Genomic DNA, 27,256 nt, shown 5'->3' with positions numbered 1-27,256 from the left:
TGTTAAACGAAGCCGTGTCCGGAAATGTCTTTGACAGAATCCGGCTGAAGAAATTCAACGGGAACTTTCGGTGTTACGTGATGCTGTTTCTTGTAGCTTATGACCGCTGTGGAGCCAAATCAGCAGAAAATATTTTGCTCTTCTCAAAATTTTTGTACATTAATCGTGCTTTCGTCACTAGGTCTGTGCGTTAAGTGACCTATTTTACATTTTTCGGTAGACGTGGACGAGTATCGCACACCCACATAAGCCTTTAATCTTCAAATAGGTGCCTTTGTTCCAGACACAGACTGAGTCAAGGATCCCTGTAACAGCACAGAAGGTCGTTTACTTGTATAACTACGAGACGAAATTTTTTAGAGCATAAAGGCATTGTAAAAGAATTTCTTGCGCGTTTATTGCATTATGCAACCGTCTAAACAGCTCCACACATAACTAAAAAAATTCGCAAACACCTAAAGGTTTCCTTTTGTTCTACAATATTACTTTTGTTGCTAACCGGTTTTCGGCTTACAAGGCCATCTTTAGACATTTACTGAGTATTATCACCAAAGAAGTTAGATGTTAGCAGTCAACATTGGAAGTGAAGTAACACATCTAGAGTGAAGTAGAAACATACAGCAAGTAACATGTTTGCAATGAAATAGTAAAAACTGAACACTTAGCAAACAATGGCCATAAACTCAACCTGCTGGAAGCCCTGGAAATTATCAAACATCTTCCTCACAGTCCAGATCTCATCCTAAATGACCAGACACAACTCTACACTTCCCCTCTCCTAAACTTCATATAATCATCTTTATTGTTCATTACTTCCCACATTCTCTCTTCCTACATATTCCCATTTTCCTGTATTGATTAAGTTGTTTTATTTGTTGCAGTTGTCTATGTATTCCACATAGGCTGTAGTTTCAATAGTTAAGGGTTTCCTTTTAACATATGCTTCTATTACTGTCCATGTTTAACTCCCCTTGTAGTTGTCTCATCAAATACTGTTCATATTTTACTTTGCTCATTTATTTAATGAAAACTGGTACACAGCCACTGTTTTGACTATAATGTTAATGTTAAAATGCAGTACCACCACACTCTCAAACTGTAGGTTCCCTCAAACACCTCCATTTTCCTGCATTTATTAATTTCTGTTTATCTTATTGATATTGCTTAAGTTCCTTATGTATTCTGTATTTACATTGACAACAGTCTCTTCTTTATTAATTGGTTATGTATCACTCTCCATGTTTCTTACCTCTTGATGCTGCCTTGTCTATTACTAATTTTATCTTACTTTATTAGTTCTGTTTATTAACAGAAACTGTTATGTAGGCATGCTATTCCTATTGTGTGCTAAAGGTTTCCCTGTCAATTCCATTGTTATTTATGTACTGTTCAGTTTTTACTATTTCATTGCAAAGATGTTACTTACTGTTAGATTTTACTTCACTCTAGATGTGTTACGTCACTTCCAATGTTGACTGCTAACATCTAACTTCTCTGGTGATAATACTCAGTAAATGTCTGAAGATGGCCTTGTAAGCCGAAAACCGGTTAGCAATAAAAGTAATATTGTAGAACAAAAGCAAATTGCTGCTTTTCATTTATTATTATAGTGTTGTTTTACCACGAACCGACGGAAGATTATCTTAATATGATAAAATGTGCCACAACAGCATAATTAGCCGTCTTTTACAGTAGATTACTGAGACAAAAAGTTAAATCAACACTACACATTTGATTTAACAAACAGTGTTTGCAACGCAAAATTACGCCAAAATACGTCTCCATAAAGTCAAGAGGAACATCCGCCGCAGCAAACAAAGCCGCTGAGGTCGCAAGATACACGTGGATAAAGGAAGAACTGAAGAAATGGTATCGTGTTCGTGACAACGTGTGTACACATCTAAAAGTGGTACATATGGCAATCACATCTAATTACACCCGTGTGAGTTCGATGTTTTCTAACGAGTAGTTCGTCAAAGTGTAAGTGATCTTATTCACGACGTATTTTTGCGGCAGAACACGAAATTATCTGTGATTACGATGGTGAGTGAAACTCTAACCTCAAACTGTAAACAACATTTTTCGCAACGTGTAATTAACTTATCGAACTTGGTTCTGTCTCCAAAGGAACTAGAAAGTGCTTGAGAAAGGTTTTAAATATGCTCCTCCCCACCCTCCATCAGAAAAACAACTGGATGTTATGAAAGTTGATACTGAATATGCCTTAAGAAAGACACCACTGCAAAATATATAGTTGCCAATGCACTAAAGAACGAAACCAAATTCGTGTGTACCATCCCACGGTCTATTGACTTTCACACTCTCATGTCCTTAGAACAGAAATTACAATATCAAGGTATCGTTGCCACAAAATCTGATAAAGGCAACAGTATTGTGCTTTTGAACAAATGTGATTATGTGGATAAAGTTAATGATTTTCTGAATACCACAGGCTTCCAAGTCCTTCCTAAAGACCCTACTAAATTGTTCAAAGAGGATATTAAATATGCAATCATTTCATGCAAAAGCATATTCTCTGAATTTGAAGAAAACTGTTAACTAATATGAACCCAGTGCCTCCTAGAGTGTATGTGCTTCCTAAACTGCATGAACAAGATATTCCTATTCGTCCAGTTGTATCATCATTCACTGCACCATCTTACAAACTAGCCAGTAAACTTAATGTCCTAATTAAGAGCAAGACTAAATTCAAACCAAAGCATGGTATTTCAAACTCTGTGGACCTAGTACACAAGTTAAAAGGTATATCTGTCTCACACGATGATAAATTACTATCCTTAGATGTCAGCATATTGTTTTCTAATATACCAGTAGTAGAATGCATTGATATTCTGACAGAGCTGATACACAAGTCTAATGTCAATCCTGTGGAATTGAATGATTTGAGACTGGCCACACAGACTTGCCTTACACAGAACTATTTCCAGTTCCAAGGCACTCTTTATAAACAATTAGACGGCTTAGCTAAGGGTTCCCTTCTTAGTCCAATGTTGGCTGAAATATTTATGGACCATTTTGAACAAAATTTTCTAAAAACAGTACCTTTGAGTGCAAGCATCAAATACTGGTTTAGATATGTAGATGACGTCCTATGTATGTGGACTGGTACTACAAGACAACACATTCTTGAAAAACCTAAACAGTCAACATTAAAATATCCAGTTCACTATGGAAATTAGCCACAAATCCATAAACTTTTTAGATCTCACCATTGACATCAGTACACACACACATTGCTTCAAAATTCACAGAAAAACAACAACTACAGACACAGTAATACCTTCTTGCTCACAACACCCCATAGCTCACAAACATGCAGCTTTCCACTCAATGGTACACTGTCTCGTATCCATCCCCATGTCCAGAGATGATTTTAAAGCAGAGTTAGATACAATAAAATTTATTGTCACAGCCAATGGCTACAATCCAGTTCTTATTGACCACATCTTGCACAGGACACAAAAACGGAAAATTATACCCCTCCTCTATGCCCCACCTGCTTCCCCATCCACTGTCTACAAGAAATGGTGTACACTACCATTTCTATGTCAGGTATCACAGACTGTAGCCAAAGCACTGAAATCCTGCAAGTGTAGGGTTTCCTACTATGTCAGGAACACTAAAGCCCAGTGTGTTTTTAATAGCAAAGACAAGATCCAGTTAGCAGCCTACAGTGGGGTATACAAAATCACCTGTTCTGATTGTGACAAATTTTACATTGGTCAGTCAGGCAGAGACATACCAATTAGGCTGGCTGAACATGAATGCAGCTGGAGGTTGCAGAATTCAGACTCTGCATTTGCTGGGCATGTACTGAGTGAGGGTCAAAACTACCAGCCAGTGTCCCATGTACTACACTTAGCAAACAATGGCCATAAACACAACCTGCTGGAAGCCCTGGAAATTTACAAACATCTTCCTCACAGTCCTGATCTCATCCTAAATGACCAGACGCAACTCAACACTTCCCCCCTCCTAAATTTCATTTAATCTTCTTTGTTGTTCATTACTTCCCACACTCTCTCTTCCTACATATTCTCATATTCCTGTAGTCATTAAGTTGTTTGATTTGTTGCAGTTGTCTTTGTATTCCACATAGGCTATAGTTTCAACAGTTAAGGGTTTCCTTTTAACATATACTTCTATTACTGTCCATGTCTGACTCCCCTTGTAGTTGTCTCATCAAATACTGTTAATATTTTACTTTGCTCATTTATTTAATGAAAACTGGTACACAGCCACTGTTTTGACTATAATGTTAATGTTAAAATGCAGTACCACCACACTCTCAAACTGTAGGTTCCCTCAAACACCTCCATTTTCCTGCATTTATTAATTTCTGTTTATCTTATTGATATTGCTTAAGTTCCTTATGTATTCTGTATTTACATTGACAACTGTCTCTTCTTTATCAATTGGTTATGTATCACTCTCCACGTTTCATACCTCTTGATGAAGCCTTGTCTAGTACTAATTTTATCTTATTTTATTAGTTTTGTTTATTAATAGAAACTATTTTGTAGGCATGCTATTCCTATTTTGTGCTGAAGGTTTTCCTGTCAACTCCATTGTTATTTATGTACTGTTCAGTTTTTACTGTTTCATTGCAAAGATGTTACTTACTGTTAGATTTTACTTCACTCTAGATGTGTTACTTCTCTCCCAATGATGTCTACTAACATTTAACTTCTTTGGTGATAATACTCAGCAAATGTCTGAAGATGGCCTTGTAAGCCGAAAACCGGTTAGCAATAAAAGTAATATTGTAGAACAAAAGCAAACTGGTGCTTTTCATTTATTATTATAATGTTGTTCTCCCAAGAACCGACGGGATATTCTGTTAATATGACCTAAAGGTTTCCTTTAGATGTCATATATGTGTCAAGTCTGATTGAAAGTGCTGAGAAATTCGAGACTTGCTAATGCTACCCCAAAGGCTTTCATGGGTGTCACGACCCCTGAACAGTTTTTCCGGTTATTATAAGAAATAAGCTAAATTATTTATGGTTGCGCTGGGAGATATACAATACATACAGTTCACCATTTACATACACATACGTGATTGAACGTGAAGAACACTTAATGTTTGACTCGTCTCAAAGGAGCGTCGAGGATTGGATGACAAGATTCATGATAATGTGGTAGAAGACCGTCGAAATGCAATTGGTGAGACTGTCAAGGTGATGGGAATCCCATATGTGTAGGTAAGTAATGAAGTTCCTTATACATGGAAGATAAATGGAGGTTTGGAGCCCCATTCCTTGACTTCATGCCAAAGAATACTGAAGGTGTGATAGGTCGAACAGTGATTGGAAATTCCAAAGCATTATTTCACTTTCAGCATCATCTTGTGACTGTAGACTGTAAATCCATCATTACGTTCTAGGCACCACACTGCATTCAGAACACTGTTTTAACGAATACGGAAAAATACTCGTTACGACTAGTTTTTCAGACTTGTCTGTTATCAGCATGATTAATTATTGAGCAAAATGTAAAATAGCGTCACATTCCTCTTATACGTTATTGCAGGATGGCTTTATTATATAGTTGAAAGAAAGTGACCAAAAAATGGTCTTGCAGTAGGATAATGAATAGCCTCATTCACCAGCCTCTGCGATGTTCCTCTAAGATGTCCCTAATGTTTGACCAGCGCAACTTTAGGTTTTGAAACACAAAAAAACCTGTTTGGAGGAAAGAACTTTCATCAGAAAAGAGGTTACCTATGGTGTAAGTAAAACTTAGGCCAACTCATATTCAAATTTGTGAGGCCAAAGACTGTGTTTATGTGTGAAACAGAGGTCTGGTTGCGAGCGGCGTTTGAATGGCATGCGCTCCATGACGTAGAGGCTGGCCGTGGTTGCGGCTGGGCTAGTGTGTGAGTCGGCTGCAGCGCTGGATTTGGTCCGCGCTCTAACTCGTGTTGTCCACATTTCAACGGTCCGATGGCTGCGCCATGCGTATCCATCAAAGTTGAAATATACGGCCGTGACGTCAGCTTAGCCGCTGAACCCACTAAGGCAGCTGACTACTCTGAGCGTTCGCGCTTATACAAAGCAAACAGTTAATCATAAAACTGAGAACGATACGTTATATCAAAGAGGGGAGCACCACGATTCTGCCAGCGTGCAGATCCTGTTTGTAATCATTGTGCGTAAAAAGACATAATATCGAAAAGTCTTACCGCAACCGCCAATCAGTAAAAGTATAATAATTTCTTTGCTAATTAATATACAATGAAGACCCGACAGTCAATTTGTTGGCTGAGGCGCTTTTACTGGTACATTCACACGATTTATGACTTAATTATTTCAGTAATTGGACACATTTTAATTGGACTTTAGTTGAAAATTGATATAAAATCTACCGCAAAACACATACAGCAGGGAAGAATGCGTTGGGGGAGGTCGTAGCACAAAACTTACAATAATTAGTTGTTAAGATCTACAATTTTTGATGTATGTGTGTTTGTTTGTTTATAATTTTGGGTATTTTCGTCCATATCTAATGAAATATTACAGATATGTAAATTCTGAGTAGTTTCCTTAAAATTGGTTCTATCTGAAATTGTTTGTAATCCAGGCCCTAAGCCGTTAGTTGTTCTAAGTGTTATGTGTGACTTTCAAATGGTTCAAATGGCTCTGAGCACTATGCGACTTAACTTCTGAGGTCATCGGTCGTCTATAACTTAGAACTAATTAAACCTAACTAACGTAAGGACATCACACATATCCATGCCCGAGGCAGGATTCGAACCTGCGAGCGTTGCGGTCGCTCGGTTCCAGACTGTAGCACCTACAACCGCACGTCCACTCCGGCCGGCGTGTGGCTTTCAGCCGAGGATTTACGTCAACTCCTTTTAATAAGGCTTTCAGTCGTGTGTATTCTTTAAAGGAAAATGTTTAGATTGTGTACAATTAAAATCGCATTAATTAACTAACGAAATTGTGCCAAATAATAGTTGTAATAATATTTAATGGTACAAACTGAAACAATCCTTTTCGAGCATCGTAATGAAGTTTACAATTACCCAACTTTAATCATTGGGCGAACTGTAACATGTACAACTCAATAAAATATATCGTATTACATTATAATTTCAGCTCACAGCTAACGGTGCAGTAAAATCAGTCGTAAGTACCCTGTATAGATGATGTAAATGAGGCTGCATAAGTGCGATGGCCATCATGATGTGGGGAGAATTCGTGTGTGTTCTGAGCGAGCTCGTTGAAGCAATATCTTGATCAGGTTGAGCGTTGATTCCAGCCACACGCACTTTAGGAAGAGGAAGCTTTACAGTTAGTCCAGTTGCTAGACCTACAAACCTCAGGGCCCAGTCAGGTGTCTGATTATTTCCTATCAAGTGACCATCCGGACTTGCGATTATCGTGTGAAGTAGATTTCGGACTCTGTTTCTGATATTTGGACCTTGTCTCTGTTTTACTTGTGATGAACTCTTATGATTTTTGCTACAAATCGGCGCTTAGAATTTACCTTCGTTTGTCGGTTTGATTCTAATTAGGTGCGAGTTATTTTGCGGTTTATTTTCCTTTAACGATTAGCAATGAACGTAGTTAATGTGTTGCAGCAGTTTTTCAGTTTATTAAATTTTATGTTACGAGCTTATCTTCTGGTATATTGAGAGCTCGAGTCACTTTTAACCACTCAGTGAAACAGTTGGTTTTAACAGTCTTTGAGGTTGTGTGAAAATTTTGAAGAGAATAAACTTTTACTAACGAAAATTGAAACATTGTAGTCGCAGGTCGCCATTTCAAGTAATTTGCACCTGGGTAATTCTAGTGATTAACTGTCTTACTGGTTGATGGCATAAGACTAATTTAATTTCATCATTTCAATTACTAATGCGCGTGGGAAAGGGATGACAAGGAAAACAAACGGATTCTAATTTACATCACAGAATCGGCTTTTTCACATGTTCCCCGTACCGTCACAAATTTCTGTTGGATGTTAAAAAATTGTGTGTTAGTCTAGCTGCGAGTGGCACTTCAGAAACACATTCTTCACCGCTAAAAGAAAATTTTTCCCATATTTTGCAACCAACTTTCGTAAAAAGCGAACAGAAACAACAAAAAACAAAAAAAAAACCGCTGTGAATTTCGGTATTAAAAATTCAGATACATGAAAATTCGCGGTTGCAAGTGCCGGTTGTTTCATAACAAATATGAGCATAAACGTATGTCAGTGTGCTGCTGCTTCTTCATGCCCACTGTGTGTATACGAAACGACATCTGTGGAAAAAGGTCCATAAATATTTCACATCTGCAACGGGAAGCACGATGCGCAACCAAGCCGAATTTTTTAACTCGCGATCTTTCGTGACGCGGCGCATACCAAACAGGAGGAGATGACTACTGCAGCTTTCCTTACTAAATGGGAGGGAGGCAATTAGTGCCAACTTTCGCAGAGTGCAGTTACCGGCATAAGTGACCAACTAACGTGTTCACCAAGTTTTGATTTACGGGCAATCCTCGGTGCTCTTAAGCATTTCTCCCTAACACGTCGCCTGCACACCTCACGCCATTAACCGCAAGCGGAGTCTCAGTCTACAGAGAACCCAGAGAGCGCGAGCGTCTGTACGACTCCTGTTACATAGGTACTCACTCAAAAAACGGTACTCGGTCGTTCAGAGTCTTCTCCTTGGCAGTTTTAAAGTCGCAATCGTTTGCAATCAGCCAGACCATCTCCTGTGTCCATGTTGTTCCTGTAAGAAGAATTAGATGTATGTTAAAAAATTTAAAAAAACGCATTTATAATTAACATTTAATCTAGACATTGTTCCATTTTTGCATTTTTCAGGCAGTGACTAGAATTGAGAAATGAATTAATGTGCATTAGTTACAATAATAGTAATAATAATAATAATATTGATTTGTCATCAATGGGTACAACACTGTTGTCTTTTTTTGTCATGGAGAACAGAGGCTATTCTCCAACTACTAGAACCAACTTCAGCTTCATCTTGAGACAGTTCGCCAAAGTTATCAATGGGATATACCGCCGCAAGGACATCCTGTTAATATAGCGCAGTATCCTGTAGTGTCAAAACTATGTGAATGTAAAGTTAAAAAGAAAAGACATCGTTACATCACTAAGGGATGCTGGGATACAATGACAGGATATACCTGCAGTAGCGTGTCGCACCGAAACAACGGTAATGTGGTAATATAGCAGCCTTTGCTACCCATAACAATACATTTCACAGCTGACCTCCAGAATTTCCAGCACTACAGAGCAGCAATATTTTCTTCAAACGTGAGAGATGGATTCTGCATTTCCACAAGAAACCAACCGATCATTCAGAAATTGGAACATTCAGGAAAACATAAATTATGATTTCAGGGTGCGACAGTGAACTGAGTCCCTCAGTCAAATACAAACCACACAAAATCGCACAACGGAATAAGAGAAGGTACTTCGATCTCTAAATCATTTGATTCACCTAAATTAGTTTGATGATTCTGAAATCTAATTGCAAGAGGCAACGTGTGCTCCCCCGTTCCTGGTTTTCACTGACGGAAATATTTCGTAATTCCCGCGTGGAAACACCCACATCACATCAGTCATTTATTTGTGCCATCTAATTGAAAAGAATCGCCTTGACATAAGGGTACAATCAAGTAACAGTCAATCTCGTCGGGAGAAGAAGATCAAATTTACGTACGTTGAAATTTTCTGCAACCTACGCTATGTTATCAAAAGTATTCGCACACCTGGCTGATAATGACTTACAAGTTTGTGGCGCCCTCCGTCGGTAATGCTGGAATTCAATATGGTGTCGGCCCACCCTTAGCCTTGATGACAGCTTCCATTTTTGTAGGCATACGTTCAATCTGGTGTTGGAAGGTATCTTGGGAATTGGATCTTGGGAAATGGCAGCCCATTCTTCACGGAGGGCTGCACTGAGTAGAGGTATCGATGTCGGTCGGTGAGGCCTGGCACGAAGTCGGCGTTCCGAAACATCTCATAGCTATTCCATAGGATTCAGGTCAGGAATCTCTGCAGGCCAGTCCATTAGGGATGTTATTGTCGTGTAATCACTCTGACACAGGCCGTGCATTATGAACAGGTAATCAATCGATCGTGTTGAAAGATGCAGTCGCCATCCCTGAATTGCTCATCAACATTGGGAAGCAAGTAGGTGCTTAGAACACCAGTGTAGGCTTGTGCTGTGATAGTGTCACGCAAAACAACAAGAGCTACAAGATCTCCACCACGCAAAACACGACCACCCCATAACACCAGTCTTAGAATTTTACCGTTTGCACTACACACGCCAGCCGCTGTAGCCGAGCGGTTCTAGGCGCTTCAGTCTGGAACCGCGCAACCGCTACGGTGGCAGTTTCGAATCCTGCCTCGGGCCGGATGTGTGTGATGTCCTTAGGTTAGTTAGGTTTAATTAGTTCTAAGTTCTAGGGGACTGATGACCTCAGATGTTAAGTTCCATAGTGCTCAGAGCCATTTGAACCATTTGCACTACACATGCTGGCAGATGATGTTCACCAGGAATTCACCATACCCACACCCTCCCCTGCAGGGGAGTTAAAGTCCAAGGCTAGTGTCCATCTTCGTGTAGAATATGCAGGGTGTTACAAAAAGGTACGGCCAAACTTTCAGGAAACATTCCTCACACACAAAGAAAGAAAATATGTTATGTGGATATGTGACCGGAAACGCTTAGTTTCCATGTTAGAGTTCATTTTAGTTTCGTCCACCTACGCTCAATGGAGCACGTTATCATGATTTCATACGGGATACTCTACCTGTGCTGCTAGAACATGTGCCTTTACAAGTACGGCACATGTGGTTCATGCACGATGGAGTCCCTGCACATTTCTGTCGAAGTGTTCGTACGCTTCTCAACAACAGATTCGGTGACCGATGGATTGGTAGAGGCGGACCAATTCCATGGCCTCCACGCTCTCCTGACCTCAACCCTCTTGACTTTCATTTATGGGGGCATTTGAAAGCTCTTGTTTACGCAACCCCGGTACCAAATGTAGAGACTCTTCGTGCTCGTGTTGCGGATGGCTCTATTACAATACGCCAGTCTCCAGGGCTGCATCAGCGCATCAGGGATATCATGCGACGGAGAGTGGATGCATGTATCCTCGCTAACGGAGGAAATTTTGAACATTTCCTGTAACAAATTGTTTGAAGTCACGCTGGTACGTTCTGTTGCTGTGTGTTTCCATTCCATGATTAATGTGATTTGAAGAGAAGTAATAAAATGAGCTCTAACATGGAAAGTAAACGTTTCCGGACACATGTCCACATAACATATTTTCTTTCTTTGTGTGTGAGGAATGTTTCCTGAAAGTATGGCCGCACCTTTTTGTAACACCCTGTGTAGACTTTCGAAGTCAGATGAAATTTATTTAAATAACGTGCATGGTTATGAATCTGCAGAAAGTGACACAGCAAAAATAAAAGGAGAAAATGTTCCCTGCCGACAGCAATTCTGATATCGAATTAAATGACTCATTTAGAAATCTAAATTTGTACGAGGAAAAATCAGGAGGGAGAGACGGTAAACACAACTGAAACGAATGAGTTTTTCATCTCAGGAGCTATCAGACGAGGAACACCGTAATTAAATTACCATTTCCGTGGCTCGTCAGTAGCTAAGCGGCCTCCACCCGATTCCTCAGTCTGAATGCGGGTTGGAGCGGTGCCGAAAGCGGAGCGCTTTAAGCGGCCCCTAAGCGCCGGCAATTAACTAACATCAGCCTCAATTAAAAGACGACTCCAGCTCTCCAGCGGCAGTCATACGAGGGAGAGATGGTCGCAGTTTCCCACACAAAGTTGTGTCGGACGTGAATTTAAATAACTTGTAGCGAAAGAGAGATCTGTACCATGATTTGAAATATCAGAAAATTTGCAACTATTATCTATGTCAACTAGTAATTTTGTGTTGTTACTACTGCAAGTAAACTGAAGTGTAATCTACTGTCAAAAACAATTGTCTTTTCGTATCATGTCCATCCAGTTTTCAAGGACGTGATAGCACCAGTTTCCAGAGCTTCCAGTTTGCTTTCCTTAAAAGTCACGACCCGTGAAGGATCAGTGTCAAAATCACACAGTATTTCTGAACAGAGGTAGTTTTCGTGACTCTGTATTACTGTGAAGGAAAGGTCCAGAGATGACTGAAAAGTAAAAAACACAAGGAAATATGTCTGCATAGAGAATGTGACTCTAGATGTTACGAGTACATCATAAATAAAAATCTGTGTTATAAAATAATCAGCTACGAAACTAATGGAAAGGAGGGGACTTCAAAATGTAAATCATTGATTTTTTTTGTAAGTGGCGATATGCCATGGTGTTTAGCTTAACAAAGAGCGACTTTATTTGCTAAGTCTATGACCTGATTCAATTTCTAACACGAGTGCGAATCTTACAGTGGCTTTTTTTAGGAGATCTAAGTCTCCGTCATACCACTGTTTCCCTTATAAACCAGCTTTTCGCAGAAAAATAAAAAGGGGCAAATAAGAGCAAAATATTTATAAATACACTGAGAAAAAGTATTCGGACACATATTCACGTACTACTACTTTTCGCAGTTGAGCGATGGATGTTAGGAGAGGCGAATTGGCAGGTGTAAAGTGTGGTGGGAGGGGGGGGGGGGTGCTGTCAGTAGAGAAGCAGTAACAGCGGACTGTGTTGGTCGGGAGAGCTTATGTTATGTTAACCGGGGACCTGGAAACGACGGAGAGGCTCCGCCCCCGCCACAGTCGCAGCGGTCCGCAGCCCCACGAGGACTACCGCAGTCCACTTCACCCCTCCGCCGCCCCACACCGAACCCAGGGTTATTGTGCGGTTCGGCCCCCGGTGGACCCTCCCAGAGAACGTCTCACACCAGAGGAGTGTAACCCCTATGTTTGGTTGGTAGAGTAATGGTGGTGTACGTGTACGTGGAGAACATGTTGCGCAGCAATCGCCGACATAGTGTAGCTGAGGCGGAATAGGGGGAACCAGCCCGCATTTGCCGAGGCAGATGGAAAACCGCCTAAAAACCATCCACAGATTGGCCGGCTCAGCGGACCTCGACGCAAATCCGCCAGGCGGATTCGTGCCGGGGATCATTGCTCCTTCCCCCCCCGTAAAGCCGTGCGTTAGACCGCAAACCCAACCGGGTGGGCCCGGGAGAGCTTACTGACTCTGAAAGTGGTCTAGTCAATTTTTGTCACATCAGTAACAGATCCATCAGTGACATTTCAGGCTTTGTAAAGCTACGCAAGTCGACTGTCTTTGGCGTGATTGTGAAGTGGAAACGGTAAGGAACAGCCACAGTCAAACCAATTTCATCAGGCTTCATTTACGGGGACCGTTGAGGTGGGTGTTTGTAAATAATGGCATGAAACCAGAGGAAAGAATCGCCCATGAGTTCCACAGTGCTAACAGCACAACATGTAGCGCAATGACTGTGCGTAAGAGTTAAAAAGGGTGGGTACGACGGCTGAGCAGCTCTGCATTAGACAGAGGTTACTGTTGCCCATGCCAAACGACGCTTGAGTTGGTGCAATGAATAGAAACTATTGATCAATCACTTTATACCCTGCCTGAATAGGATAGAAAGGGTTGATTTTGGCGACTGCGTGGATTTCGTTATTTGTCATCACGTGTAGTGGCAAAATGGAACTAAGTGGTGTTGTTAACGATATGGTGGTGTTTCTCGTGGTTAAGATATTGTTCCCTTAGGTTTAACGAAATGGTAAATGGTAAATGCGGAACAGTATTTGAGACTTCTGATTTTGGATCATCTGTCTCAGCAAAGTAAACGCAACAGAAACGCTAAAATTCGGGGTGACCACGTAATGATGAACCTATGTGCTTTACTTCAGCATACAGGTCAGACTTATTTGACATGTTCGCTCCGTAGAAGGAATGGCAATCGTGATCATCTCGATTGACAAGGAATTTAGCGTTCATGAATCATTAATTCACAAAAAAGTGAATTCTGGCAAGACCAACTCATTCATTGATCAATCGTAACTGCTAATGGCCCATACTTTTTACGAGATACGACAATAAAGACAGCCTGTATAACTATCAGCATTGGAAAGCCTTTTTATAGATAAGGATTATGATTCACTTGATGATGGGCTTATCGTCAGACCCAAGCGATGGAGTATGAGATTAAAGGTGAAATGCAACAGGGGAGGACTCTACATTCTTTGCTTCATGAGAGTCTGCGTTGTCTTGTTTCTTTCTTTCTGTATACTCGTGTTTATACACGTAGTTCGTGGCGAAAACGTCTTATTGTTACTGTGTGTGAGAGATTAATTTTGATAATAGCACAATGTCCAGTCAGATTAAAGTGACCACCTGCCAAAAGATTGAGTAACCACCTTCTGCAGTGTGGATCACTGCGAGTCGCGCAGGAAAATAGTGAATGAAGTTCTAGAAAATACCAACAGGGATGTAGAGCCACGCCGACTCCAGTGCTGCGCTACGTTTGTCTCTAGCGGACCCAAGGCAGAAACAGCACCAATGAGGTGGTACCACAGATTCCCGATTGGGCTTAAATGCGACGTATTTGTTGACAAGGGGAGTACGCTAAGCTTGCAACCTGTGTAACACATTGCATTGTCATGCTGGTAGATGCCATCTTGTAGAGGAAAGAGAAAAGCAAACTGCATAGGGCGGTGGACATGGTCCCCAAGAATAGATACATGCTTGTATTGATCCACTGTGCCTCCAAAATGACGAGATAAACCAGGAAATGCCACGAAAACGCTTCCTCTTGTGTGCATGGAGTTTGCTATCAGACGTTTCTCGTCATACACGCCAATGGCCAACGGCCAGCTGTAATCTGAAAAGGACCCCTGTAGCCACTCAGTGGACGTCTGGACTGTATATTTTATGTGGCTGATCTGTCAAGCAAAAGCGTCATGTGGATGCAACTAAGATTGTATAGGCTGTCATATTCCATTCGAATATGTAATGGAAAAAAGTCTCTGGGAAAGACATCCTATTTCTCCCACAAACATGAGACTTGATTAAGGTGTGTATGAAAGAAACGGTCGAACGGTCAGTTTTTTATTCGGTTGACACGTATATTGCGATGGAAGAGTAGCAGATAGAAATGGTGCGAAGTACCGGACTTGTGGTGGAGTTGCTACTTTACCTGAACATAACTAAATGTATTGCTCATTAATAAGACTAGAAATCCCGTACACTGTCATCGGAAGCGTTAACTGTAGTAAAATGCCTATCATTAAGCATCTGGAGCGAACTGAAGTAGAATGTATCTGTCGGACTCTTATCCATGTGCTGCAGTCTTAAGAGAAGCAACCAAGATACTAAGAACTGATAGATCTGCGGAGAATATGTGAGGCTCAAGTTTATTTAGATGGATTTTTAAGGGGAGTGTACCGTAATCCACTCACTAAGAAGTGTGGGTGTAAGAGGTATTTCATCTATAGACTGTGGCCCTACAATTCAGATCGAGGTGTGAGAGGCATTAAAGTGATTGCTGTTGCTGGAGCAGACATCGACACTGGTTTGGTGGGGCTTGTACTTCTTGGTTAATTCTCTCTCACTGTAAGATAGTCAAGATAAGCGCGTTAAGTACTGGATTTGCTTCTAAATAAGTAAAATAAGTACAACTACACATGCGCGCACTGGCCACTGCTCTAGACGAAATACAGGATCATGGTCGCTCTACTAACGAACGGAAAATAGGGGGGTGGGGGATGAACAATGCTGTGATTAAACTTCGAAGCGTTCCCTACTCTTTCAGAAGCTCTGAATTGTGTGTGGTGGTCCGACTCAGCAGTGCAAATGATTCAGTGGATATTACGTGTGTTGGAGACTCTGTGAAACAGTTACAACAGTATTATGGAGGAATATCCCAATAGAGAAACTGGTAATGTACTTCACATGAATCATTATCCTGTCAATGAAGACTCTGGTACCATTACGATGTTGTAGTTCTAGTGTAGCAATCACTGGAATTCGATAAAGAATATAAGGGCATCTAGTTTGGTATATTTATAAGCAATCATTTGATGTCGATGCATTTCAGACGTATTGGATTTTCTTGTTGCCGTCCTCGTATTCTAAAGACGCATCATTAAGGGTTCCTTGGCCATTAAAAATACTGTATTTGGCGTAGCGATGATAGAGCAGATTAGGGCAGGTCAGAAGCATGCAGACAATCACCATTTACTTCATAATTTTGCATGTGACTGGAAAAGGAACGGAGAAATCGATAATACTGCTACAACAAAATCCACGTCATGCAGTGGATTGCGGAATATGTATTTAGATGTAGGTCTAAGGCAGACTGCAACACAGGTAAGCTACAGCGATTTGTGGAGGAATGAGGATTGTTGGGAATTAGAGTTGACTGAAGGTAAATTAACTATTGAGTCTAAAATAGCTAGAGAAACCCGCTACCATTCTATTATGTCAGTGAACACAAATCACTCGAAACAGTACCAGTCGCATGGTGGTAAATTTTTGAATTTCTCCTTGTACGTTGTTGTGCTTGTTTCCTCGTTGTGATGGCTCTTTGCGAGTACACAACCGGTAATGGGCAGATGGCTCGAGAGCCTTCTAACTAATGGAACAGTGCTGTCGCAACATGTTGGGATTCCGGTAGAATTAGCAGGGCTTTGTGACTTGGCCAGGGACATCTCTTATTCGTCAAACTTACTTGGATGCAACTACCGTATAGCGAGGACTGGAATATTCGTGAGAATATGGGAGGGTACGCAATACTCTGACAAAAAGAGGGCAGAGAGGTGAGCATCGTCTAAACGTTGTGAGCAGCCATTTACTCCCTCCCACATACGTCTCGTAAAGTGACTGCAGTGAGAAAACGAGGGACTAATACGAAGTTTTTTACTGAGAGACAATCGGTAACAGAAATTCCGTCTTTTTTTCCTAGTAAGTAAGAAACTACATTCTTCCGTGAGTCTTGTGTGCACGTAAATGAACGGACTGACATCTTAATAAGTAGAGTAAATTCAAATCTTCATCTACATATACATCCACATACATACTCCGCAAGCCACTGTATGATGCATTGTGGAGGGCACTCTGTACCGCTGTTATTCATTTCCTTTCCTGTTTTATTCGTAAAAAGAGCAAGGGAAAAAAACAACTGCCTACATGCCTCCGTATGAACTCTAATTTCTGATATCTTAGAGTCATAATCCTTACGTCATACGTATGTTGGCGGCAGTAGAAAGTTTCAGCAGTCTGCATCAAACGTCGGTTCTCTAAATTTCCTCAACAGTATACTTCGAAAAGAATATTGCCTTCCTATTTTAATTCCCCAACAATTTCAGTAACACATGTATGTTATTCGAACCTACTGGTAAAAAATCTAGCAGTCTGAGCACAAGCAACCGGATGTATCAGTCGCAAAATTCTTCTTCAAGGCATACAATAGCATCAACATTATTTGCCAAAAAGTTTTCTTCTTATGCTGGTCCATTATCATTTCTTTCCAGTCCTTCTGCAGAAAGCTAGAGACACAGTACTCGGCTGCATGCTTATGGGTATTACAGTTATTAAAGTCATCTCTGTCTGACACCAACATCGCATCCGTTGAACACATTGCACACAGATTGCTTCCATGCTAACAGCTCCGCACAGACTCAGCTTTTCCCGTCAATTTCCAAGTGTGAGATGCGCCGGTGATATGTCCTGGTAGTAGGGGAAGTTCGCTGCAAGCATTCCATCAGAGAGATCACTGTTAGGACGTGCTCTCATAGCAGCTCTATCAATCAGCGTTTGTTTGCAGCATTGCCTGGTCCTGCGGCAACAGCAGTTCTCCACGCCGCTATTCTGAGCTCTCAGCACAGTGCGTGGCACATGCAGACTCAGACAGAAGGCAGGGTGCCCATGGAGGGTAGCAGAGTTCCCGGCGATTGGCACGCATTTGATGCCCATGGAAGTGCAAAAGCTATTATGCACGGTCTTTATACTCTGTTTGCATTGTGGTTTTGGTGAAGCTTTAAGATAGCTATGTTTTGGTAATGTTTTGCAATGTTTTTGGATCTTTATAGGATCTTTAAGCGAAGTTTAGATGTTGGCTTAATATTTTCCACGAACTTTTGCAGTATTTTTGGATCTGTATCTCTGAAAACAGAGGTTTACAATTTTTTAACTCATCTAGATAGATCATATGTAGCAGTCTAATTACGTAATTGGGGTATATAGTTGTTGGATATCTTCCAACAGGGCAATACTTGCACCTTCCTGAGATTTTCTCACCAACTACTGGCGATGTTGTGAACTAGACCACATGTCAAAGCAAACACACACAGCCCATACTGGATCTGCCGTCTTGAATAAATTTTGCAACACAATGATTACACTCATACTCTCTTTACCCCACTACTATACCCCTCCATCAGTTATGTGATCTACCTGTCTAATCTTAAACATTCTTCAGCTGCATCATATTTCAAAACCTCCGATTCCCTTCTTCTCTACATCATTCATCATCCATATTTCACTCTCATACATGGCTACACTCCAGACAAATACTTTCAGAAAATACTTCCTAACTCTTAGATCAATATTCGATAGTAAAAAATTTCTTTTCTTCAGAAACGCTTTCCTGCCATTGTCACTATACATTTTGTACCCTATCTACTTTGACCAGCATCAGTTACTTTGCTGCTCAAACAGCAAAATTCGTCGAATACTTGCGGAGTATCATTTGCTAATCTAGCTGCCTTAGCATCACCTGATTTAATTCTACTACGTTCTATTATCCTTGTTTTGCTTTTGTTGATGTTCGTTTTATTTCCTCTTTCAAGACACTGCCCATTCTGCTTAACTGCTCTTCCAAGCCCTTTACTGTCTCTGGGAGAGTTACCATGTCGTCGGCAAACCTCAAAGATTGTAATTGTTCTCCCTGAACTTAATTCCTGTTCATATTTTTTTCTTCTTTCTCTTCACTGCTTCCTCAACGTACAGATTGAATAACATCTGGGATAAGCTACAACCCTTTCTCACACCCTTCTTAATCACTATTCCCTTTCATGCCCCTCTTCTCTTATACCTGCCGGGTGGTTTCTGTACAAGCTATAAAAAGTCTTTCACTCCTGTAATTTACCCCTACCTTCAAAATTTCAAAGGGCGTATTCCAGTCAACATTGTCAAACTCTAGCTCTAGGCCTGCAAATGTTATAAACCTAGGTCTGCCTTTTCTCAGCCTACCTTCTGCGATAGGTCTTACGGTCAGTACCGCCTTGCATGTTCCTACATTTCTCTTGAAATGGTGCAGTATAATAAAGCATTATTTTTATTTATTTCTTTAATTGTCTTTTTCAGGAAACAATAAACACAACGCAGGTGCTTAGTTTAGTGACTACAAGTAAATTTTAAGTACTTTATGTATGTATATAAAACTACAAATTCATTATTTGAGGTCAGAGATTTACAGCCAAATTTTAAAGGTAACGCGCTGTTAACCAGTTAAGTTTGCGGTTGCTGTCACTCATTAGAGCTTTAATACTAGTTTCAGTTCCAAATTTAATTATTTCTTTAATTGTGATTACTTCTGCAGCTTAAACGCTGCTTCATTGTGACAATGAAAACATTTTAGCTACCCGCAACCTATGGCAATGATATACAGAAGCAGTTCATTCAGGTGTTTTGTATCCATCAAAATAGACGTACAAAAACTGGTTATTCGCTTTCCATTTAATTTATTAGATTATTATTAGCTTTAAACTTTTGACCCAATGTGACTGGTAAATAAATGGCTTCAGGTTTAGTGACTGTTGTTTCGTATTCTCTACTGAACACTGGTAACAATCGGACTTTCCGTGTCAAAAGATTTGCTTGGCCTCTTCTGAGCACCGCCTTTCTTTCAAACACAACGATTCAAAATGGTTCAAATGGCTCTGAGCATAATGCGACTTAACTTCTGAGGTCATCAGTCGCCTAGAACTTAGAACTAATTAAACCTAACTAACCTAAGGACATCACACACATCCATGCCCGAGGCAGGATTCGAACCTGCGACTGTAGCGGTCACGCGGTTCCAGACTGAAGCGCCTTTAACCGCACGGCCACACCGGCCGGCTCAAACACAACGACAGGACTATTAATTGCTACTTATCGTTGAAGCAGAAGCTTTTAGCAAGTGGCTCTCTATGGATGTCAAGCATATTTTGCCGCCCCTGCCGTCTCTCATTTATATAAACTCCATGAAATTTTAACATACACCGCTTTGTAAACCCTGTGGGTCGCACGAGACTTATCTTCTTCCTTTCCTTCAGCGTTTGTCCCGCGTTCCTGCGAGATCCGCTACATGGGTCCGTTGTCTCCATTTCGCTTTGTCACGGGCTGCATCAGCATGGGTGTTCACGCATTTAGGGCCTTTATGAGTTTTATCAGCCCAATGTTGCTTAGGTCGTCTTTTGGGTCTACTGCCGACTACTTCAAGTGTGTAATCCACCTTAGCAATAGAGTCATCACCGGCCCGTAAAACATGCCCACACCACCGAAGACGACTCTCACGCATCTTGTCTTGGATCGGTGCAACACCAAACTGTTTTCTAAAGCTGTCATTAGGAACATGATCTAACTTAGTGAGGCCCACTGTCCTCCTTAGTATCTTCGTTTCCATGACACTTAGGCGACATTCTGTCTCAACTGTAGTCGGCCAGCACCCACAACCATACAATGCGACTGGTCGGATGACAGTGCAATAGATCATTGGTTTTAAATTACCTTTCATCCTGCGGTCGCAAGTGATTCACGTTGTTGTTCGCCACTTCATCCAGGCTGCCTGAGTTATGGTGTTGACCTCTTCGGTGAGTCGGCCGTCAACGATTATCGTGGAACCAAGGTACTTAAACTTACTCACACGAGTCACATCTTCACCATTAATCGTGATGGTTCCCACTTCATTTGTGTCTGATGTCATGTACTCGGTTTTCTTCAAATGAAGGCGCAGACCGTGTTGCGCCAATCGATCACTTCATTCTTGAGTTAGGTTCTACAGATAAGGCTTGTTTTCTGCTGCCAGCATCATGTCGTCAGCGTAAAGTAGGGTCCATGATAATAGCCGGTGCAGATCAGCTTTCATGGTGTCCATTACGAGAATGAACAGAAATGGTGATAATGCAGAACCTTGACGGACACCAACTATGATGGAGAAGTCCTTGGATAGTCCTGAGGTTGTACAGACATAACTTCTCGGCTGTGCACAAAGTAACTGCTGCCAGTTAATAAGATGCTCCGGCACATCATACTGTCGAAGTGCTAGCCAGATGACACTGTGTGGCATCCGATCAAAGACCTTTTCGAGACCTGGGAATGCTAGATGCAGCGGCTTGGCTTCCTCACGATGTTTCTCGACTAAGAGTCTTGCAGCATGAATCGCATCAATTGCGCCGCAGTTCTTCACACTTCCAGCTTGGTTTCTGGCCCTAGCCTTTGTACCGGATCCAGAAGACAAAATTCCATAAACATGTGACAAAATGTTTACGGTCGGCTCGTCACATAGCCTGTCACCAAGCATTTTAGAGCTACTGCCAGCAGGAGTCGCACGAGACATATAACTAACGTATATTTTACATTACCGATGATGATTTTATATTAACTGAAATTAAAGGCACTACAATTTACAGTTTGTCAGCAAAAGTATATGAATGTCACACACATAAAACAGCATCGCAGTACTGAAGACTGCAATTTTTTAAGAAGCAAATGCCGGTTATAACAATAAGAGCAAGAAAGGACCTGTTGTTTGCTGGAACTTTGGAATCAGTATCTTAGCACACCACCATAGCGCCCATAATATGGGAGTATCAAATGGAACGTCGGTTCCCGAATGCTGAGCTAGCGTCTGGATTCAGCGCCGTTATAACGTTTTCCGAAAACATTTCTCGTTGCTATGTAAGGAGCATTCATATATTAAGCGATGAAGTACCTTCTAATACACAGCAGCTCGTGAATAATGCAGCTGCCTGAATCCCAGTGAGTGCAGTAAAATAAGAAAGCTCTTAGAAAACACGTATCATACACTACTAGCTAGCCAGCCCGCCGTCGCACGGGTAGCGTTAAGTATCTAAGAACATACGACTTCATTGGTAGAGTGTATTTTCTCTTTTGGCCGCGAAAAAAAAAATCAGAGTACAACGTTAATTAGCTGAACACCAGCACTTCCATATAATTTACGAGATGTAAGCAGCACGCGCCAGGAAAGATATCTGGAGGCGTGAATCTTATGTGTTCATATTGAATGGGCGTTTGGAGTGATATGTCATGATAATCATGGGCACACATCGTGATGTAAACAGTACGTCTACAACCCGTGTAAATATTGTAAGCGAATCATGGTTGCATCTGTGTGAGGGTGAATGACTCAATATGTGACTGAATGAGCTGGCACAAACAAAAGACAAAATACGAAAAAACACGCATGATCTACATGTTTATGTCGTCTTCGTCACTCATGTCTTGAAGCTTAGTATGCGCTGTGTTCTATTGTTGAGACTCATTGCCGCAATTCATTGCAGTGGACTCTTTATGGCAGACTTCACCGTGCCACGCAAAGAATCATCTGGCCTTAATTCAAGGGAAGCAGAAAGTTGAAAGTAGGTTCATCCTCTCCACTGCTGCAGAACATTCTCTATATAAACGAAGTAAAGTTGCGTCACACGCTGCGCTTTAGTCTACGCACAAATAATTGTAAACCACGGTTTTGGAGGCGCATGTTTCTTCCATAGAGCACAAATATCTCTGGAATGACCATTCAGATGCGCACAATTGGTTTTCGGTTGTCATCAAACATTGCCGTCCTGGCCACGTGATTTTGGGAACGAAATACGAGTATGTTTGGCCGTAATGCATCCCATAAATTTAGAATATCGTCATATCGCTAGTACAGACGTATTCCCTTCATAGGTGCTGTGGTTTAGGTACAGGCGTTTTGTAGACACCATAACGATTTGCGTTAAATACCTAGACTAAACAATTCTCGTAATTTTAATGAGCAAAATGAATGGGCATCACGTCACTAAACCGTCACGACAGCATGTATTCACACTTTCCGTTACGTCATTTCACGTCAGTTCGTTTAGGCCAGTACGGAAAGGCGAAAGTGATGTTACGACCTGAAACAAAATGTGAGATTATAGTATCGGAATTGAGGAACTAACAACGACAAATATTATTAATGTTCAAAGCAAACTTCACAACGTATGTTTATTGATCAGTTCTTTTTTTTTGTTTTTTTTTTTTAAAGAACTGAGAAGTGAAACAACTTTTCAAAAAATTTGCTAGCAGAAGTATATACGTACAAACACGAGGGAAAATAGCTGTAGAAGAGTAAATGGAGCCTTTGAAAGCTAGACGTTAATACTTATTTGCAAATTTGACCAATGATTCTGCGGTGGTGTGCATACACAAACTTTGGTATTAATTGAGAATTTTTGAAATTTGTCTTTTTGTTGCATGTAGTAATTGCTAACTTGCGCACCGGAGGAATTTTTTCAGATTTTTGTAGACGTACGTTGAGAGTAATATTCGTATTTTTGCTGTGGCCAGAGACGTGTTTATTAATTATAGACTTAGTGGAATAATTAAGATCTGTGTAAAGTTTGTCTGTGTTTAAATGATCGATTTTGCCAATATAGTAAAATAAGGTCTTTATTGATTTCTTTAATTTGTTTACACCGTTTAAGGCTAGTTGACCAAACCCGTTCTGATCCTTTAATCTCTCTATAAAAATGGCAGTAGTTATTGCAGCGATTGTGACCATGCATTGCACTCTGCGTGGATCACACTTTTGCTTTTGAAATATTTTTAGCATGTTGCTGACCACGCAGTTGCAGAGGCAAGACAAGGTAGTTTGACACTGCGTACAGGAGCATTGTAGAACAGTTACTAAGAGTTTTTCCTGAATATTTCAAAACTTGCAGTCAGATACCTGAGAACTGATTCATTTTTGATTTGTATGAAGATCAAATAATTCGGTTTTTTTTTCTCAGTCACAATTCTACACTCCTGGAAATGGAAAAAAGAACACATTGACACCGGTGTGTCAGACCCACCATACTTGCTCCGGACACTGCGAGAGGGCTGTACAAGCAATGATCACACGCACGGCACAGCGGACACACCAGGAACCGCGGTGTTGGCCGTCGAATGGCGCTAGCTGCGCAGCATTTGAGCACCGCCGCCGTCAGTGTCAGCCAGTTTGCCGTGGCATACGGAGCTCCATCGCAGTCTTCAACACTGGTAGCATGCCGCGACAGCGTGGACGTGAACCGTATGTTCAGTTGACGGACTTTGAGCGAGGGCGTATAGTGGGCATGCGGGAGGCCGGGTGGACGTACCGCCGAATTGCTCAACACGTGGGGCGTGAGGTCTCCACAGTACATCGATGTTGTCGCCAGTGGTCGGCGGAAGGTGCACGTGCCCGTCGACCTGGGACCGGACCGCAGCGACGCACGGATGCACGCCAAGACCGTAGGATCCTACGCAGTGCCGTAGGGGACCGCACCGCCACTTCCCAGCAAATTAGGGACACTGTTGCTCCTGGGTTATCGGCGAGGACCATTCGCAACCGTCTCCATGAAGCTGGGCTACGGTCCCGCACACCGTTAGGCCGTCTTCCGCTCACGCCCCAACATCGTGCAGCCCGCCTCCAGTGGTGTCGCGACAGGCGTGAATGGAGGGACGAATGGAGACGTGTCGTCTTCAGCGATGAGAGTCGCTTCTGCCTTGGTGCCAATGATGGTCGTATGCGTGTTTGGCGCCGTGCAGGTGAGCGCCACAATCAGGACTGCATACGACCGAGGCACACAGGGCCAACACCCGGCATCATGGTGTGGGGAGCGATCTCCTACACTGGCCGTACACCACTGGTGATCGTCGAGGGGACACTGAATAGTGCACGGTACATCCAAACCGTCATCGAACCCATCGTTCTACCATTCCTAGACCGGCAAGGGAACTTGCTGTTCCAGCAGGACAATGCACGTCCGCATGTATCCCGTGCCACCCAACGTGCTCTAGAAGGTGTAAGTCAACTACCCTGGCCAGCAAGATCTCCGGATCTGTCCCCCATTGAGCATGTTTGGGACTGGATGAAGCGTCGTCTCACGCGGTCTGCACGTCCAGCACGAACGCTGGTCCAACTGAGGCGCCAGGTGGAAATGGCATGGCAAGCCGTTCCACAGGACTACATCCAGCATCTCTACGATCGTCTCCATGGGAGAATAGCAGCCTGCATTGCTGCGAAAGGTGGATATACACTGTACTAGTGCCGACATTGTGCATGCTCTGTTGCCTGTGTCTATGTGCCTGTGGTTCTGTCAGTGTGATCATGTGATGTATCTGACCCCAGGAATGTGTCAATAAAGTTTCCCCTTCCTGGGACAATGAATTCACGGTGTTCTTATTTCAATTTCCAGGAGTGTATTATAGTGCGAGATACAATGTAACATATTTCCATACGTCTTTCAGCAGAACAAACAATAATTTCAAATATGGCTTTAAAAATACGCTTCTAGGCGCTACAGTTTGGAACCGCGCGACCGCTACGGTCGCAGGTTCGAATCCTGCTTCGGGCATGGATGTGTGTGAAGTCCTTAGGTTAGTTAGGTTTAAGTAGTTCTAAGTTCTAGGGGACTGATGACCTCTGAAGTTAAGTCCCATAGTGCTCAGAGCCATTTGAAACATTTAAAAATACGGCCTTAAAAATAATTACGAAGCGGTTACAACTGTTTCCCTCGTCAATTTTTTTCTTGAATAATTAATAACGTCATAAAGAACTGTATTTTGTCTCCTTCGTTAAAACTGACCTTTTAACTTATAATGTTACGTAATATAATTACTTTGTCAACTTGTGTCATACTTTTATAAATTGCGGGTGCTAGCTTTGTTGTTTAATTGTAAAGCCTAAATAATTTTTGGCTTTCAGATATCCGACTTCGCTCAATGGAAAAGTATTAAAGTCTTCGTAGAACATTTGTTGTTTGCCACAAAAACAAAGAATAATAATAAAGTAAGGATTGAGAAGATTAAGAAACACAAAAGCCACTACTATAACGCGGCAAAAATAGTGTAAGTTACGATGCTAGCAAACGAAAATACCGTCAAAACTTTCATCCCGAGAAGTTTAGTGCTGTGACGTGACGTGACATTCTGTTGACGTGCTGTATGAATGCTGCCATTTGAAACGCATTGTGGAATGTTTTGAAGCGATGTGACGCCCACTGTGAATTGACCTGAATGCAAAAGTGTCGCCCAGAGATCGTGTGACAGTTCCAAGTTAATGTTGACAACATGCGCAGAATGGGATTCTGACTCCAGAGATAATTCTTCTCTACGGTTTTTCGATATGTAGTTGTTCTGAAACAACTGCAATCAATTTACGTTACTTAGCTGACTTGCATATGACTAACCAGTCATCCAGCTGAGGAAAGCTGAGCTGCAGTGTAACATGGAATCCGAGACACGTTTCGTATCTGGTTAATCTCTACATCACATCTACTTAGGTTAAAAGGCACAGATACACAAAGGTACCCTACCAAGATTCGATCCAAAAGCATTACAGCATCCAGCCAAACACTCTACCACTTTTACGAACAAAATAAGTTTATTAATATATTCGTTTACAATATAACGTACGTCAGAGTGAACCAAACGCTAAATTAAAGACGAAAGATTTCTTATAAGTTTTGTCAGTATTCATTTGGACGCTAGATGTAGTTGACAGCAGGCATCCATAAACGTATTTTGGAACTCTTCAGCGCATCTATAATTTGCTATCACAACTAAACTGAATACATGCTACAATAATCATTTTTGGAGACTCTGTGATACTAATGCTCTCGACACACACAAATATTAATGCGTGATACTAATGCTCTCTACATATTCAAAAAATTAATTTTTAATTAATTTACGACTTTAAGTTTCAACCCGATAGCTGAGTGGTCAGCGTGACGGATTGCCGTCCTACGGGCCCGGGTTCGATTCCCGGCTGCGTCGGAGATTTTCTCCGCCCAGGAACTGGGTGTTGTGTTGTCAAAGTATTGACTTATGTCAATACTTTGAAAAACGAGATCAAATTTGGGTCTACATAGAGTTCACAATGGTAATAATTTCAAACAGGGAGAAGGATAAAATAAAAATTAATATTGTTTGGGGTGGACTGCAATAAAACTGGAAATATTCACTGTCAGTCGACTATACTGCAACGGAAATAAAATCTTTATTGCAAGAG

General features: G+C 41.5%; 1 protein-coding gene across 1 annotated transcript in view; it reads right to left on the bottom strand.

The window, feature by feature from the left end:
• Positions 1-27,256, bottom strand: part of LOC124605628 (luciferin sulfotransferase-like) — a 282,265-nt gene that overhangs the window by 95,764 nt on the left and 159,245 nt on the right. The window contains exon 3 of the mRNA XM_047137444.1: positions 8,644-8,743. Coding sequence (XP_046993400.1) covers positions 8,644-8,743 — 100 coding nt within the window. The remainder of the gene's footprint in view (positions 1-8,643; positions 8,744-27,256) is intronic.

Source organism: Schistocerca americana, chromosome 3 (genome assembly GCF_021461395.2).
Source record: "Schistocerca americana isolate TAMUIC-IGC-003095 chromosome 3, iqSchAmer2.1, whole genome shotgun sequence".
Classification (NCBI taxonomy): Eukaryota; Metazoa; Arthropoda; class Insecta; order Orthoptera; family Acrididae; genus Schistocerca; species Schistocerca americana.
The sequence above is the reverse complement of the archived record's forward strand: the minus strand, read 5'-3'. Positions and strand labels throughout refer to the sequence as shown.